This window comes from Papio anubis, chromosome 13 (genome assembly GCF_008728515.1).
Source record: "Papio anubis isolate 15944 chromosome 13, Panubis1.0, whole genome shotgun sequence".
Lineage (NCBI taxonomy): Eukaryota > Metazoa > Chordata > Mammalia > Primates > Cercopithecidae > Papio > Papio anubis.
Genome location: NC_044988.1, coordinates 10,009,805 through 10,026,046, shown reverse-complemented (window position 1 = coordinate 10,026,046; position 16,242 = coordinate 10,009,805). Strand labels below are relative to the sequence as shown.

Here is a 16,242-nt window from a genome sequence, read left to right as displayed (position 1 = left end):
CTGCCTGTCAACCATCACGCTCACCACTCACCCAACAAGTACATCCTAAATAAGTAATTGCAGAATGAACGAACACTATCTTCCCTTGAGGCCCAGAGATTGGAGGCATCACGGTGGAACAGCAGCGAGTCAGTGCTTTATTTCACAGTTCACTGAAACATCAGGGCCAGTGGCCTTGTGACGCCTAAGGAGTCCAGACAACTTTGGAGTCCTTGGTACAAAAGGAATTCCTTGTTTACTTGCAGAAACACTTCATGTCGAGACTTTTGTAGTCTTCTTCCTTCTTTCCTTTTTTTTTCTTTTACTGTTTCTCTTTCATTCTGTCCTTCCTTGCTTTCTTCCTTCCTTCTTTTCCCTCCTTTCTTCCTTCCTTCCTGCCTGCCTGCCTGCAAGCTTGATCAACCAGCTTAAGTTGTTACAAAACTAGAAATCCTGAATTAAGTAGAAATCATGAATTGAACATGTTTCAGAGGGAAGGAACTAAATCTAGCCTCAAATGAGAAGCTTATTTCCCAAAATATCAAAGCCTTTAAAAATTATGACTAGCATTGTTTTTCTTTTTCTATCAGGACACTAAAATCAAATCTACAGGTGTCTGATTTTCACAGACTTCATAGACTTTGGGGCATGCCTCAACACCCAGCCTCATCCCTCTTCTTCTCCTCTTGGATTCAGTCCCTTCTCCTGAGTTGGGAGGTTGTCTGGACAGTGTCTTTGCTATCTGCGTTGCTCTTCTCCCCACCACCCGCGTGCATTTGCCCCTCCGTCCCTCAGTGCATTTCCCCCATCCCTCAGTGCACTTCCCCCATCCCTCAGTGCATTTCCCCCATCCCTCAGTGCATTTCCCCCAGGATGCTCTGGCCACACTGACCAAGTGTCTCCATCTCTGCCCCTTCTTTTTCCCCTGAGTGCTGTCCAGTGTTTTCTGGAACCTGTGAACTTCCTGTGAATGCTAAATACTAAGAGCTTCTCAAAATGAGACTCCATGTTCTAAACAGAACCTGTAATCAGGATTTCAGGGAAGGTCAGCTGCCTTCCACCCACACAAGCACTTTGCTGTGTAAGACATTGTCTATGGAACATCAGTGTCACTTGGGGCCTTGGAAAGACATTCAGGAAGGGAGTTACCGAGTCTAAATTTCTGGAGATGTGTTTAGTAGGGAAGAATTCACTATAATCCATGAATGATTGATTGATTTCTAGAAAGGCTCACAAATGTTTCTTTTTGACACTCAGGACTGGACCTCTGAATCAGTGCGGAACATGAATGAGAGCGGTCAGGGGAGAACTGGAGGATGCTGATGGAGGCTGGAAGGCTTGCAGTCACCTGCATGTGCTTATCTAAGTGATGAGAATGTAGGAGCAGCAGGACCTGGCTCATCACTACCCTATGTTTGTTACAGGAGATAGGACCGTCCTCCCACAGGTCAGAGCTATTGTTAATCAAGGGGACAGTGGAAGATGCGTTCCCACTCCTGAGTTCTTGCTGTAAATAGGTTTCCTGAGTGGTGTTGGTTTATTCTGAATTTGGGAGCCAGTTCAATCAAATGTTTCACTAGATTCAACTTTGATGAAAATACTAGCAAATCCCCCAACTAATGAGTCACTATAAGTAACTCACGGCATCTGTCCAGCTCCCCACATAAGGGAGTACTGGTCCTGAGGAAATGGGACCACATATATAGGGAACAAAAGTGATACAATGGGCCATGATGGTGTGATGAGTATCCCAGTGATTGCTTTGGGTAAATTTTGCTGGCCATATAGGTTTCAGTTCCTCTACATAGACAAGGAAATGCTCCTCATGACCGACAACAGCTCCTGCACCAAGGCTGTCTAGTCATTAGAATGGTCTCTAGAAGACAATATCGTCAGTAATCACTGTTCGCAAGGAGCTTGCTTCTGTGGTACTGTGTCATTGCTAATAGTTTCTGTTAGAGCAACTGCATTGCGGGAAGCCTGATCCAGGGAAGGCAGAAACCAAAGCCTGTGCTCCCAAGAAGGTTATGAGAAATGAAGAAAAACACCAGCCCCTCTGCAGGAGGGGAAATGGTTGGAAGGACCACCCACGGCTATAGACCCAGCACTTGGGTCATGACTCACCCTTGGTAGGTCAATACAGACCCCACTTCTTCAGGCCTTGGTTGTGGATCACACCCTGGATTCTTCCCTTCCAAGTACAGCCCCGTTGCCATGATGCTCCTTGAGTCAATGAGCTCTTTGGTCTGCTCTTCTGCTCAAGCAAAGAAAGGGTCTGGCTTCAGTTCTCAGAGGCTGACAAGTACCAAGGGGGCAGAATATGGGAGTATCCTGCAGGTGCTCCCAGCATCTTCCCTGGCTCAGGTGCCGGAGACTTGGGGTTTTCTAGCTCTTGACCTCACACTCTCGAATGTTTGTTTTCCAATTCCTTCCTGAATAACAGGGTGAACATGCCACCCCTTCTGGTGGTGAATGGGGTTCCTGAGAGCTGGGAGGTCACAGTCCAGACCCTGAGGCTCTTCACCAAACAAGTGCTGGAGAGCAAAGCCGCTCACTCACAACTCGCTCTCTCTTTCTCTTTCAAATCTGGGGAGGGGGAGGCCATCTGAGCAGTTTCTCTCCCACTTCCCAGTAAGGAAATCACAAAGGACCAAGTGCGCTTCTACTGCGCCCAGCCAGGACTGATGGCTTTAAAAGAAGAGGAAGAGAGACCCGAGCTAGGACACTCGACTCCCTCGCCCTGTGGTGCCCTGCACCACCCTGGGCCTCTGCAAACAATCCCCACAAGCAAGAAGGCCTTCACCAGATACACTCCCTGGACCTCAGACTTCCCAGCCTCTAAAACTGTAAGAAATAAATGATGTTTCTCATAAATTACACAGTTCCAGGTACTCTGTTACTAGCAACAGAAAAGAGACTAGGACAGATATCACAGTTAGATTGTATTTTACTGAGAAGTAATGCATAAAAAAAGGAATAATTGGCCGGACGCGGTGGCTCACACCTGTAATCCCAGCACTTTAGGAGGCCCAGGCGGGGGAATCATGAGGTCAAGAGTTTGAGACCAGTCTGGCCAAAATGGTGAAACCCCATCTCTACTAAAAATACAAAAATTAGCCAGGCGTGGTGGCGCACACCTGTAGTCCCAGCTACTCGGAAGGCTGAGGCAGAAGAATCACTTGAACCCAGGAGGCAGACGTTGCAGTGAGCTGAGAACATGCCACTGCACTCCAGCCTGAGTGACAGAGAGAGAAATAATCTCCAAACATAGTAAACAAATTCCTGCAGACAGGAAATATAATGGTGGATACCTGAGCTAGGAGAAGAGGAATGGGAACTATTATTCAATGGATACAGAGTTTCAGTTGAGGAAGATAAACAAGCTCTGGGGATAAACAGTAGTAATGGTTACACAATGTGAACGTACTCAATGCCTCTGAATTCAAAATTGGTTAAAATGGTACTTGTTATGTTAGGTATATTTTACCACTTAAAAAATTATCGGTGATTGTGCTTCTAAAAGAGTTATCAGTTTAATCTTCAGTAGAACTCAACTGACAAACAGAAATACACAATGACTTCATTTTTCACAAAGTCAAAATATGCATACGAAAAGGTTATGGGGGAAAAGGCAGAGGTAATTATTTTTCCCCCGAAAGGTATTTTCTACGACGAATGTTTTTATGTAATAAAAAAATAAAATGACAAAAGTTTAGAATGTTTGTGGGTTTTGTTCGTTAAATGCTTAATTATATAAATTAATATATACATTAGATTAAGATACATATTTTTCCTCTATCTACAACATTTCTCCATTCTCTGTATCTTAAATCCTGACATTAAATGTCATTAAATTTCTTAAATCTCAAGAGAACGACTTGGTTACCAAGGAAGATATAATCCATAACCTAGAGAGTGGGCGAATAAAAGCAGCTTCTAATGTTATCAACTGCTTTTCTCCTGTCAACCAAATGTTTCTGTAAATAACTCCTTTCTGTTGGTTTTGGGAAAGACGTGGGAGAAAGAAGACTCTCTGAATGGAGGAGTCTGGAAAGGATGCTTGACAAAACGCCCGCGCTCTCTGGAGACGCAGCCAGTCTTCTCCCTCCTAGGGTCTGGTCTTGACGATAGCATCTCGTGTTTTGGGGACGCCTTTCCCTACCAGATTCTTCTAAAGCCCAGCTGCACCCACCCTTAAGTGGGAGATAAGGCTTCTGCCCGCGGGCTCTGCGTTCTTCCACCCGGCCCCACCTTTGCTGTGGACTAAACAGGAGCCACTGGACTAGAGTACACTGGCTCTCGGCTATGCGGACCAAAGATTCCAGGACTAAGGAAAAGCTAGGTTAGGCACAAAGTCCATACTGGGCTTGCTGTAAACGTCTTTTCAGTGGCCACCTGCCCAGTGCAGTAAGTCAGGTACTTAGTTGATTCGAGCGCTCCAGGGAGACGCCCGACCCTACTCTGCGCAGCCCCGGGGTACCGGCTCCGCTTCCCCCCAAGTCCACTGAGGCAGGCGCGCCCCGCTCTGGGACAGTCAGTAAACAAGCCACGAACCGCGCCAGGGGTCAGAGTACCCAGAGGCCCCGCCCAGCTGCCGGCGCAGCCAATCGTAGCGCAGCCAGGACGTGGGGCGGTGCCGGCGGAGCCCAGACCCGAGGTTTTAGAGGCAGAGTCAGGCGAAGCTGGGCCAGAACCGCGACCTCCGCAACCTCAAGAGCGGCATCCGTGGAGTGCGCCTGCGCAGCTACGACCGCAGCAGGAAAGCGCTGCCGGCCAGGCCCAGCTGGGGCCGGACAGGGACTGGAAGAGAGGACGCGGTCGAGGAGTTGTGCACCAGCCCTGGCAACGAGAGCGTCTGCCCTGAGCTCTGCCGGCCTTAAGGTGGGGAAGCGGGGGAGGGCAATTAAGGACCCCGCGGAAGCGCGGAGACCACGCAGGCGGGGTCCCTGGTTGAGCGGGCAGGCTAGCCTCCGAGCCGGGTGGACACAGGTACCGCAGCCAGGCCGGGCCGCGCCGACTCAGCGCCTGGCCCGGTCAGACAGGGAAGCTCAGTCCCCGCACGCCAGACAGCGGTGCTCCTGCTGGCGTCACCGCAAACATCCTCTGACCGCTGCAGCCTGTGTGTGGCGCAGGCGTCACGTCCCCGGCCTTGCCACGCCTGGAGCCCTGGAAGCTGGCTGCGGGGCGCTGGCTTCCCCCGTGCGGCCGTATGACCCCGTCCCTGATTTAGGGGAGCAATTTGGGGTGTCGGCAGCACAGGCCCAGGTGAGTGAAGGAGGGAGCAGTGTGTGCTGTCCTTCCCAGTTTTTCCTGGGAAAGCATTTCAGAAGGGTTTCATTTAAGGAGAGGTTGGGGCAGGCACGCTGGCTCACGCCTGTAATCCCAGCACTTTGGGAGGCTGAGGTGGGCGGATCACCTGAGGTCAGGAGTTCGAGACCAGCCTGGCCAACATGGTGAAACCCCGTCTCTACTAAAAATACAAAATTAGACAGGCGAGGTGGCACACGTCTGTAGTCCCAGCTAGTCAAGAGACTGAGGAAGAATGGCTTGAACCCGGGAGGCGGAGGTTGCCGTGAGCTCAGATCGCACCATTGCACTCCAGCCTGGGCAACACAGCAAGACTCCATCTCAAAAAAACAAAAACGGAGAGGTTGGAAAACATATGTCAGCTTCAGCTGTTTGTTAGTCAAGAAGATGTGTGAAGGCCTCCTAATTCTTGGGGATCTCTTTGTCACTACTTGGGAATCCCACCTTATCATTATTGAGGTTTTGCCTGGGCACAAAACCTGGGATTTTTGCCATTGGTACAAAACCTGGATCAACTGTTTCCTGGTTTCCTAGTTGTTGCCTTAAGCTTCTCACCCACAAGGTGCTTTCATACCTTTCTCATAACCTAAATTATCATCCCATAAACTGTTTAAACTCTTACAGCTCTGGACAGGCTGCTTTTCATTTTGGTGGGTCCATCCAGCACCTCCATGTGCCCTGTTTTTCTCCAGGCACATCCTTGGCCTCTTCCACAGTCCTTGGGTAAATGCTTGGAAGAATAATTTAAATACTTTTATTCTACGATGGTGGCCCTAATTTTTCAGGCGGCAGTAAGATTGCTTTTTAGGATCAGTCTAATCAGATCCTCATTTCTTTTCCCTTCCTAGGTTTTGAAACATGAATCCTACATTCATCCTCGCTGCCTTTTGCCTGGGAATTGCCTCAGCTACTCTAACATTTAATCACAGTTTAGAGGCACAGTGGACCAAGTGGAAGGCGATGCACAACAGATTATACGGCATGGTTAGTGGTATCTGAAACTTCCCCAGAAAAAATAGTCTTGGCTGTTGAGAAGTTTTAGACAGAGAGTAGCTTCTAGAGGCCAGCTTTCACCAATAGCCTAATGTAATAACCTAATGGCACCAATTATGAGCACAGTATGGGCATTCATCCCTTTTCTGTCTCAATTTGGGGAACAGCATCCTCAGAGGTGTCAAGCCTTCCCTGGCCATGGTTTCTCTTCTGTCTCTGTCTGCAGAATCACTTGGTGAGCATGAGTTGGGTTTTAGGTAGAAATAAAGAGCATCAGTTACATGTTTGCCTCTAGAATGAAGAAGGATGGAGGAGAGCAGTGTGGGAGAAGAACATGAAGATGATTGAACTGCACAATCAGGAATACAGCCAAGGGAAACACAGCTTCACAATGGCCATGAACACCTTTGGAGACATGGTGAGTGTGCTGTGGACCGCCGAGCTCTGTGCTTCCTCCCCTCAGTTCTTTACTAAAGTAATCTCTTGCTTTTCAACATTTTATTTCCTTTTCCTTGAAGACCAGTGAAGAATTCAGGCAGGTGATGAATGGCTTTCAAAACCGTAAACCCAGGAAGGGGAAAGTGTTCCAGGAACCTCTGTTTTATGAGGCCCCCAGATCTGTGGATTGGAGAGAGAAAGGCTACGTGACTCCTGTGAAGAATCAGGTGAGACAGTGTCAGGGCCAGACCTCCCATCTTCCCAGAAAAGCCAAGAAGTGATTGACATCTTTGTTTTGGTAGACTTTAACAGTTTTTAACTTTTTAACAGTATTCAGATGTGTGAGCTGTTGTCAAAGTCTTACTATTTTTTTGTGAATGACAGCTTTTTTTATTCCCTCTTTAGGGTCAGTGTGGTTCTTGTTGGGCTTTTAGCGCTACTGGTGCTCTTGAAGGACAGATGTTCCGGAAAACTGGGAAGCTTGTCTCACTGAGTGAGCAGAATCTGGTAGACTGCTCTGGGCCTCAAGGCAATGAGGGCTGCAATGGTGGCCTAATGGATTATGCCTTCCAGTATGTTGCCGACAATGGAGGCCTGGACTCTGAGGAATCCTATCCATATGAGGCAACAGTAAGTGGAGCTCCTTGTCGTCATTCCAGCGCAGCTTTTGGGAGGTGGAACACTTTCAGAGATAACAGATACCTTTTTTGGAATTCATGTATTAGGGCTGGGTGGGGTGGCTCACGCCTGTAATCCCAGCACTTTAGGAGGCTGAGCCGGGTAGATGGCTTGAGCTCAGGAGTTTGAGACCAGCCTGGGCAACAAGGTAAAACCCTGACTCTACCAAAACTACAAAGAAAATTAGCTGGCTGTGGTGGTGTGCATCTGTGGTCCCAGCTAGGCTGAGGTAGGACGATTGCTTGAGTGTAGGAGGTGGTTGTGCAAATGCACTCTCCAGTCTGAGTGACAGTGTGACCCTGTCTTGAAAAAAGAAAAAAGTTCACATATTAGATGGCAGAATCTATAGCTGCAAATTGTCAGTACTGTCATTGTAAATTATTAGCCTTTGCACAATCCTTTGATTAGATGGTTAACATATAGCTGTTCTTGCTTCTGTGTAACATGAAGAATATACAAGCCATTCTACATATACACATTTCTCTATTGTGAAAAATGTCTTATGGAAGTAAACCCAGGGGTCTCATTGAAGAGACTGGAGCCAATTTTCAGTTTCAAAATAACTAATAGCATTTCACTTCCTGGGATGATTTATAACAGTGGTGACTTGGAAATCCTAAGCCGCACACTGCTGAGTGTTGTAGTTCTAACTCATGTTCTCCAGGAGGAGGACAGCAGTCATCAAGTCTTTTTTTTTCCCTTTACCTTTAAAAGGAAGAATCCTGTAAGTACAATCCCGAGTATTCTGTTGCTAATGACACCGGCTTTGTGGACATCCCTAAGCAGGAGAAGGCCCTGATGAAGGCAGTTGCAACTGTGGGGCCCATTTCTGTTGCTATTGATGCAGGTCATGAGTCCTTCATGTTCTATAAAGAAGGTAAGCATTTTTTTCTTTGTAGAAATTGATGCAGAAAAAGAGTATCATGACATACGAGAATGATAGACTCTGGTTTGTAAAGTTCATTGTAGATATTTAGGTGCTTAGCATCATAGTTGTTTATTCTGTACATGCAATATTTATGCCTGATGTTTCCATTTGACCTTATGTTGAGCATCTGTCCATGAATATAAGTACTTCATAACTTTTTATAAATAGCTGTATCATTTACTGTGTAGTTTAGTATACTTAAATATTCTGTAATTGTTGAATTTTTATAATTTTTCTGAAGATTTTTACTTCTGTTATTAAATCTGAAAAGAGCCTTTTGATTCAGGGATTTCAGTGTTCTGTGCTAGTTTTTTAGATTGATATCCTAGAGTAGAATTGCAAGCTTACAAAGAGTGGTCTTTTTTTCCTCTAGGAGAGTTTTTTTTTTTTTTTAAATGAAGGGTTTATGCTGATTTCTATTTCTGCTAGTTGTAAATGAGAGCTTAAATCCCTAGCCTTGCTAACAATAGATCTTATTGTTGTTAAGTACTCTCTGGAATGTGTGTCACTTCACTGAATTCAGAGATGCCTCATTCCCTGTGGGTGACAGGTGGGTGACTGTCGTGTGTCTTCTGGAACTTCTCACCCCCGCCTTCGTTTTGCTCTCCCAGGCATTTATTTTGAGCCAGACTGTAGCAGTGAAGACATGGATCATGGTGTGCTGGTGGTTGGCTATGGATTTGAAAGCACAGAATCAGACAACAGTAAATATTGGCTGGTGAAGAACAGGTATAAATTGCCAGAAATAGTTATATTTGCAATTCAAAAGAGAATACTTATTTGCAAACAGTGTTTGGATACAGTTCCACATGCCCTTAGGCATACTTCTGAAATCCCCGGAAGTCTAAGTTGAACATGTAATATTAATGTTTGATTATAAAAGTAAGATACTGTCACAAACATCTTGGGAGTATTAATATAGTATTTGTTCCATTGTATAAATGTGTGTCTAAATCTGAACATTTTTTAAATTCTGAGGCATATCTGGCTGCAAAGACATCCTATTATTTTCCTGCCTCTGATCTGCAGTTCTGTGAAAGGTCACAGTTTTGAGGCTGGGATGGAACTTATGTCCAGGTTCAGACTCAAGAATTTTTTTTTTTTTTTTTTGAGACGGAGTCTCGCTTTGTCCCCCAGGCTGGAGTGCAGTGGCCGGCCGGATCTCAGCTCACTGCAAGCTCTGCCTCCCAGGTTCATGCCATTCTCCTGCCTCAGCCTCCCGAGTCGCTGGGGCTATAGGCGCCACCACCTCACCCGGCTAGTTTTTTGTATTTTTTAGTAGAGACAGGGTTTCACTGTGTTAGCCAGGATAGTCTCGATCTCCTGACCCAGTGATCCGCCCGTCTCGGCCTCCCAAAGTGCTGGGATTACAGGCTTGAGCCACCGCACCCAGCCCAGACTCAAGAATTTTTAAGGATAAACAGGAATATTGCCTCTCCTGATTCTTTCTGTTAAGTCTGTGGCCTCTGGCACAGTGTTTAAGTTGGGTGTTCCTGTTAGCAACCCTTTGGGCTTTATTCTTTCTCTGAAATGGAAAACCTGCTCTTTTTTCAGCTGGGGTGAAGAATGGGGCATGGGTGGCTACATAAAGATGGCCAAGGACCGGAGAAACCATTGTGGAATTGCCTCTGCAGCCAGCTACCCCACTGTGTGAGCTGGTGGACAGTGATGAGGAAGGACTTGACTGGGGATGGCGCATGCATGGGAGGAATTCATCTTCAGTCTACCAGCCCCTGCTGTGTCGGATACACACTCGAATCATTGAAGATCCAAGTGTGATTTGAATTCTGTGATATTTTCACACTGGTAAATGTTACCTCTATTTTAATTACTGCTATAAATAGATTTATATTATTGATTCACTTACTGACTTTACATTTTTGTTTTTAAAAGGATGTATAAATTTTTACCTGTTTAAATAAATTTTAATTTCAAATGTAGTGGTGGGGCTTCTATTTTTGATGCACTGAATTTTTGTGTAATAAAGAACATAATTGGGCTCTAAGCCGTACCTGCTGTGCCAGTGGCTCACTACGAGGAAGAGTAGGTGGCCTTTTGGGTCTTCTACTTACAAACGTGCAGATCTCATGTCAGCTGCCCAGTGGCTGTGTCTGACCCAATCCTTGATTGCAGCAAAACTTGAAAATGATCTATGAGGACAAAGGAAAATTGTTTGAATAAAGATAAAAATTCACTTTTTAGAAAAGTGAACGTACATATATATAATTTTAATACTAGAAAAGGACCTTAGTGATCGTGTATATTTCACCCAAGGTGGTTGCGTCTCAGTCAAGTTACAGGGCAAAGGTCTCAGCCTGTTTCTGGAGCATCTTCCCCCACTGCTGGTGAAGGCCCTGTGGACACTTTGCAGTCGAGGTGGGTTAGGAATTAGTGCATTGGCAAGGCTGTTTGTGTTTGGGTCCTCAAGGGATGAGGAATAAACTTCAGGGTTTGAGGCTGGGGTTCAGAAATGGTACTGTGGCCTCAGAAAGTAAAAGACAGGTGAGAGGCTAGAAAGGATCATCTGTTGCCCCATTTAGAGTAAGCTACCTGAAAATACCTGATCTACTTTTTTAAAAAAAAAATAGAAAACCTTCCCACATTGTACTAGCTAAACAACCCATACTTCCATCACCTGTGTGTTTTCGGAAGTCTCTTGTTCCAACCGAAGGAAATATAAAGAACAAATGAGAATGTCTAATGAATAGACTCCATATCACAGAGGAAGGTAACCAGGTGCACAACGGAGTCTCAGCTCACAAAGCCTCTGGAAGGCTCTGTCCAAGTCCATCTCAATTGGACCACGTGCCATGCTGGACTCCCATGTGCCCTTCCTGAGTAGTTGCTAAAATTTCAAACTTTTTCACCTAAAATGACAAATGTGGCATCTATGAAATTCTTTGGGTATTGTAATAAAAGTCACCAGGCGTAGCAAGAAGATTTGGGGAGGTTCCCAGGCTAAATCCCTCGTGCAGGTTGGGGCTAATATTTGATACAACTAGAATTTATATACAACACCCACTGCGTGCTGGTCATCACCACCGTGGAAGAGACAGACCCTGACCTCAAGGAGCTGAACTGTTAGGGAGAGTGAGGTGATAAGGGAGGGCTTCCAAAAAGAAGTTAAAGCAGATGGCTAGAGCAGCTAGGCAATAAGGAAAGATGAAGAGGTGAGCATCTTAGCAGAGACTAGCACCTCAGCAACCCTGAGAAAAGACCCTGTAGTTAACAGTTAACCCAGTAAAAGTCACTGGGTCCAGGTGTTGGGAGATAAAGCTGGTCAAGAGGTAGATTTTCAGGTAAAGGAGCCACTGGAAATGCAGTGAACAGACTGTTTCGGTTTTTTGTTACTATAAAACACTGGCAGGAGAATAGCTTGAACTCAGGAGGTGGAGGTTGCAGTGAGCCGAGACAGTGCCACTGCATTCCAGCCTGGGCAACAAGAGTGAAACTCCATCTCAAAAAAAAAAAAAAAAGAAAGAAAATATAAAAAGAGCTCTCAAAATTCAGCCATAAGAAGAACAACCCAATTATATACTGGACAATTGACTTAAACAGACACTTTACCAAATCTATGGGTGGCATAGATTTGCATACTCCATGTCATATTTCGTCATGGAAATGCCAATGAAAACAATGAGATATCACTACACACATACCATGATGGCCAAAATCCAAAACACCAACAACGCCAAATATTGGTGAGGATATGGAGGAAAGAAAGTCTCATTTATCGCTGGTGGGAATGCAAAATGGTACAATCTTTTTGGAAGACAGTTTGGCAGTTTTTAAAAACATAAATCTTAACATATTCTTACCACACAATCCAGCAATGCCACTCATTAGTATTTACTCAGATGAATTGAAAACTGTGTCCACACAAAAACCTGTATCATGGTGAGTGGTGACTATCTGGGCCATTGCACAGGTGGTAAAAGAATTTACCAAGGCAATTGTAGGTAAAGAAAGGCAGATTTATTAAAGAAAGTAGGAAAATATGTTGCAAGGGCGCAACAGGCAGGTCAGCAAGAGAGGAGCTGACTGCCAGGAGAAAAAAGCTTACTGCGGATTTTATGGAATGGTGTTTGTGCTGGGTGCTGAAGTGGGCTTTGTGCAGTACTGATAATGCCAAAATTGCAGTGAGCTTATTTGCATTTTTCTATCAGCCAAGGGTCTGGTGATAGCTGGATGCAGGAAGATTGTTAAGTTATTTGTGCAGGAGAACTGTGTGTCCTGGACCATGAAGAAAGGCAAACTCATTGCTTATCTGCTTTCTTTTTTTGCTTTCCCTCCATCCTGCCAGCCTGACTACCCCTCCCCAATTAGGACTGCACAATCTGCACACTAACATTTATAACAGCTGTATTCATAATTGCCCAAACTTGGAAGTAATCAAGAAGTCCTTCAGTAGGTGAATGAATAAATAAATGTAGTAAAGCCAGCCAATGAAGTATTATTCAGCACTAAAAAGAAATGAGTTCTCAAGTCATGAAAAGATATGAAGGGAGCTTAAATGTGTATTACTAACGAAAGAATCCAGGCTACATACTGTATTCCAACTATATCTCTTTCTGGAATAGGCAAAACTATGGAAACAGCGAAATCATCAGTCGTTGCGAGAGATCAGGAAGTAGGAAGGGGTGAATAGGGAGCACACAGGATTTTTAGGTCAGTGAAACTATTCTGTGTGATACTATACCGGTGAATACGTGTCCTCGCACATTTGTCAAAACCCATAGAACGCACACCACCAAGAGTGAATCCTAGTGTTTATTATGAACTTTGGATGATAATGGCGAGTCACTGTAGGTTCTTGGACTGTAGGATATGGACTACTCTGGTGCATATGTTGATAGTGGTGGGGGAGGGGAGGCTGTAGGGGTTTGGAGAAGAGGCACATGGAACTTCCTGTTCTTTCCACCCAATTTTGATAAGAACCAAACTTAGCTGTTAAAAATTATGGTTATTAATTCTAAAAAGAAACAAAGAATATCTAATTTTTTACAAATTGCTCTAATTTCATAGAATTGTGCATTAAAAATACGAGATACTACAGGCCGGGCGCGGTGGCTCAAGCCTGTAATCCCAGCACTTTGGGAGGCCGAGACGGGCGGATCACGAGGTCAGGAGATCGAGACCATCCTGGCTAACACGGTGAAACCCCGTCTCTACTAAAAATACAAAAAAACTAGCCGGGTGAGGTGGCGGGCGCCTGTAGTCCCAGCTACTCGGGAGGCTGAGGCAGGAGAATGGCATAAACCTGGGAGACAGAGCTTGCAGTGAGCTGAGATCCGGCCACTGTACTCCAGCCTGGGTGACAGAGCGAGACTCCGTCTCAAAAAAAAAAAAAAAAAAATACGAGATACTACAAAAAGGAAATTATAGCAGTGCTCTAGACAGGAAAGGGGCATGAGAGAACTTTCTGGAATAATAGTAATGTATATCTTGATAGGGATTTGGGTCATACTGGTATATGCAATTGTCAAAACTCAAAGAACATACACCTCAGATTTGTGCATTTCAATCAATGTAAATGGTATAGTAAAACTAGGATTTTAAAACAACTATTAAACCCTTGTTAATAATATGCATGCTAAAGTATTTAGGAGGAAGCACTACCTGCAAATTTCTTGAAAGCACGTGAAAAAGAACATGAACTAATGGACAGACAGAGGCAAAAATAGATATATAGATGTGAATTAAAACAAATATTAAAGTGTTAATGACAAAATCTTAGAGATAGATATATGGTATTCACTGTAAAAATTATTTCAACTTTGTTGTATGTTTGAAAATTTACATAATATAATGTTAAAGGAAAATTGCAGCAGAGATAATATTCTAAATAGCTAAAAAAAATTTTGACTTTCAGAAGACCAGACTCCTTGAGAGAGAAAAAATTATTTTTGTGTTGTTGTTCGTTTGCTTGTTTTTCAATTCTGGCAGCAGCAGAGGAACTCTGACTCCTGGGGTGCAGAAAAATTCTCCGTGGAAGCCCCGTGAAGGAGGTGGGGGACCGCGGCAAAGGCGAGGAAGAGGACGAGGATGAGGATGTCTAGGATAACTGGGATGATGGTGATGACAGGAAAAAGAAAAAAGAGGAAGCAGAAGTAAACATTTTAGGAAAGAAAAAACTAGCAGAGAAGATAAAAGAGAAAGAACGGCAACAGAAGAAAGGGCAGGAAGAAATTATAAAGGGGTTAGAAGAACCTGAAGAACTCCAGGTGCTAACACCAGAGGAACAATTAGCAGATAAACCGCAGCTGGAGAAATCACAGGACGAGTCAGACATGGAATTAGCAAAGGCAACTTTTGGTGTAAAGACTACTGTATATGGAACGGATGCTATAAACCCATCTTCAAGGGATGACCTTACAGAGTTTGGAAAGTTACTAAAAGATAAAATTACACAAAATAAAAAGTCACTATATTATGCCAAATTTTTGGAAGTCTTAGTTGGAGATACTGATGACTTGAAAAAGGTTCCCGATACATTGTGCTTTGAAGTGAAAAACAGAAGCAAGCAAAGCCAAGCCAAAAAGAAGAACAAAGGTGTGGTTCCTGCAGGGAGATTAAAAGCCACCATGATAAATGAACTGCTAGATTGTGGTGGTGACGATGCAGGGTACGCACAAGACTATGAAAATGTCATGTGACATTGCATCTTTTCCTGGTGTCGTCTTTATGTTGCCCACAACCCCTTCAACGCACAGCACAACTTCCTTTCCTTTCCTTTCTGCCAAATGCTACAATCAGAAGTGCAGTCTCTTTCGTCCTGGTTATTTAACCCCTTGACACTTAGGTGTTAACGTGCAAATGAGGGAGCTTGGGTCTTGCTGCCAAGGGGTTAAAATCAGGAACCTCAATTGCTACTAAATCATAGTCCAAAACAAAACAAACCTAATAATGTTGTCATTTTTGGTTTCAGATTTCCTAGCGGCAGTCACTAAAAATTGGAAACAGGAGGCTGCAACATGACAAAATAAATTGTGTAGTACTTAACAGCACTATTCAGTGATACAGCCTTAACCACACCTCCTTGATCTACTTCCTAACTTGTCAAGAGAAGCAGTTTGCAGCAAGGGCATGTGGCATGCACCTAGTATTAAAATTGCTTTGTCTTAAAATTGAATGTGAGGCTATTAAAAATACATTGTAAGAAGACTGCTTATGCCAGAGTGAAGATACTGTGGCTGAAAAGCACTAGTTTGATTAAAATTAAATGACCAAAGCCTTCCAACTTTGAATCCGAAGAGCGTAAGCCTCTCCATTATAGCACCACATGTTGTGGATTCTCTTGAGTACAAAGACTGAAACCACTTTTGCAAAATTATGACTGAGACAGCGAAAGAGATCTAACTTTTTTTTTTTTTGAGACGGAGTCTCGCTCTGTCGCCCAGGCTGGAGTGCAGTGGCCGGATCTCAGCTCACTGCAAGCTCCGCCTCCCGGGTTCACGCCATTCTCCTGCCTCAGCCTCCAGAGTAGCTGGGACTACAGGCGCCCGCCACCTCGCCCGGCTAGTTTTTTGTATTTTTTAGTAGAGACGGGGTTTCACCGGGTTAGCCAGGATGGTCTACGATCTCCTGACCTTGTGATCCGCCCGTCTCGGCCTCCCAAAGTGCTGGGATTACAGGCTTGAGCCACCGCGCCCGGCAAGAGATCTAACTTAATTGATTCCATCTTGCTTCTAACCTCCAAGCTGTCCTTGTTCATTCTCGGGTGTAGGCCGAAGTTAACTTTGGGAGAAACTTAGTTTATAGTTTAAAACAAAGACGATAACAGCCCTATCCCAAAGTAGACCTCCTCCTTGCCTGGGGACTACTGCCTTTGCAGGACTGACATTAGTCACAAGATTAGAAATTACCGTTTAGGAGTCATGCAGCCAGAGGCTACAAGATTCTGACCCTCCCTAACCTGT

The 16,242-nt window shown here is 44.6% G+C and overlaps 1 protein-coding gene and 1 pseudogene across 1 annotated transcript; both read left to right on the top strand.

Annotated features, from left to right (window-relative positions):
- Nucleotides 1–3,993: 3,993 nt before the first annotated feature.
- Nucleotides 3,994–10,328, top strand: CTSL (cathepsin L). Its single transcript, XM_009189057.3, has 8 exons — nt 3,994–4,860; nt 6,135–6,270; nt 6,575–6,697; nt 6,798–6,944; nt 7,123–7,347; nt 8,110–8,272; nt 8,935–9,052; nt 9,878–10,328. Exons 2-8 carry the CDS (start codon nt 6,145–6,147, stop codon nt 9,975–9,977), a joined length of 1,002 nt encoding a protein of 333 aa, XP_009187321.1. The 5' UTR covers nt 3,994–4,860; nt 6,135–6,144; the 3' UTR covers nt 9,978–10,328.
- On the top strand, nt 10,021–15,732 carry LOC101016385 (annotated as a pseudogene).
- Nucleotides 15,733–16,242: the final 510 nt, after the last annotated feature.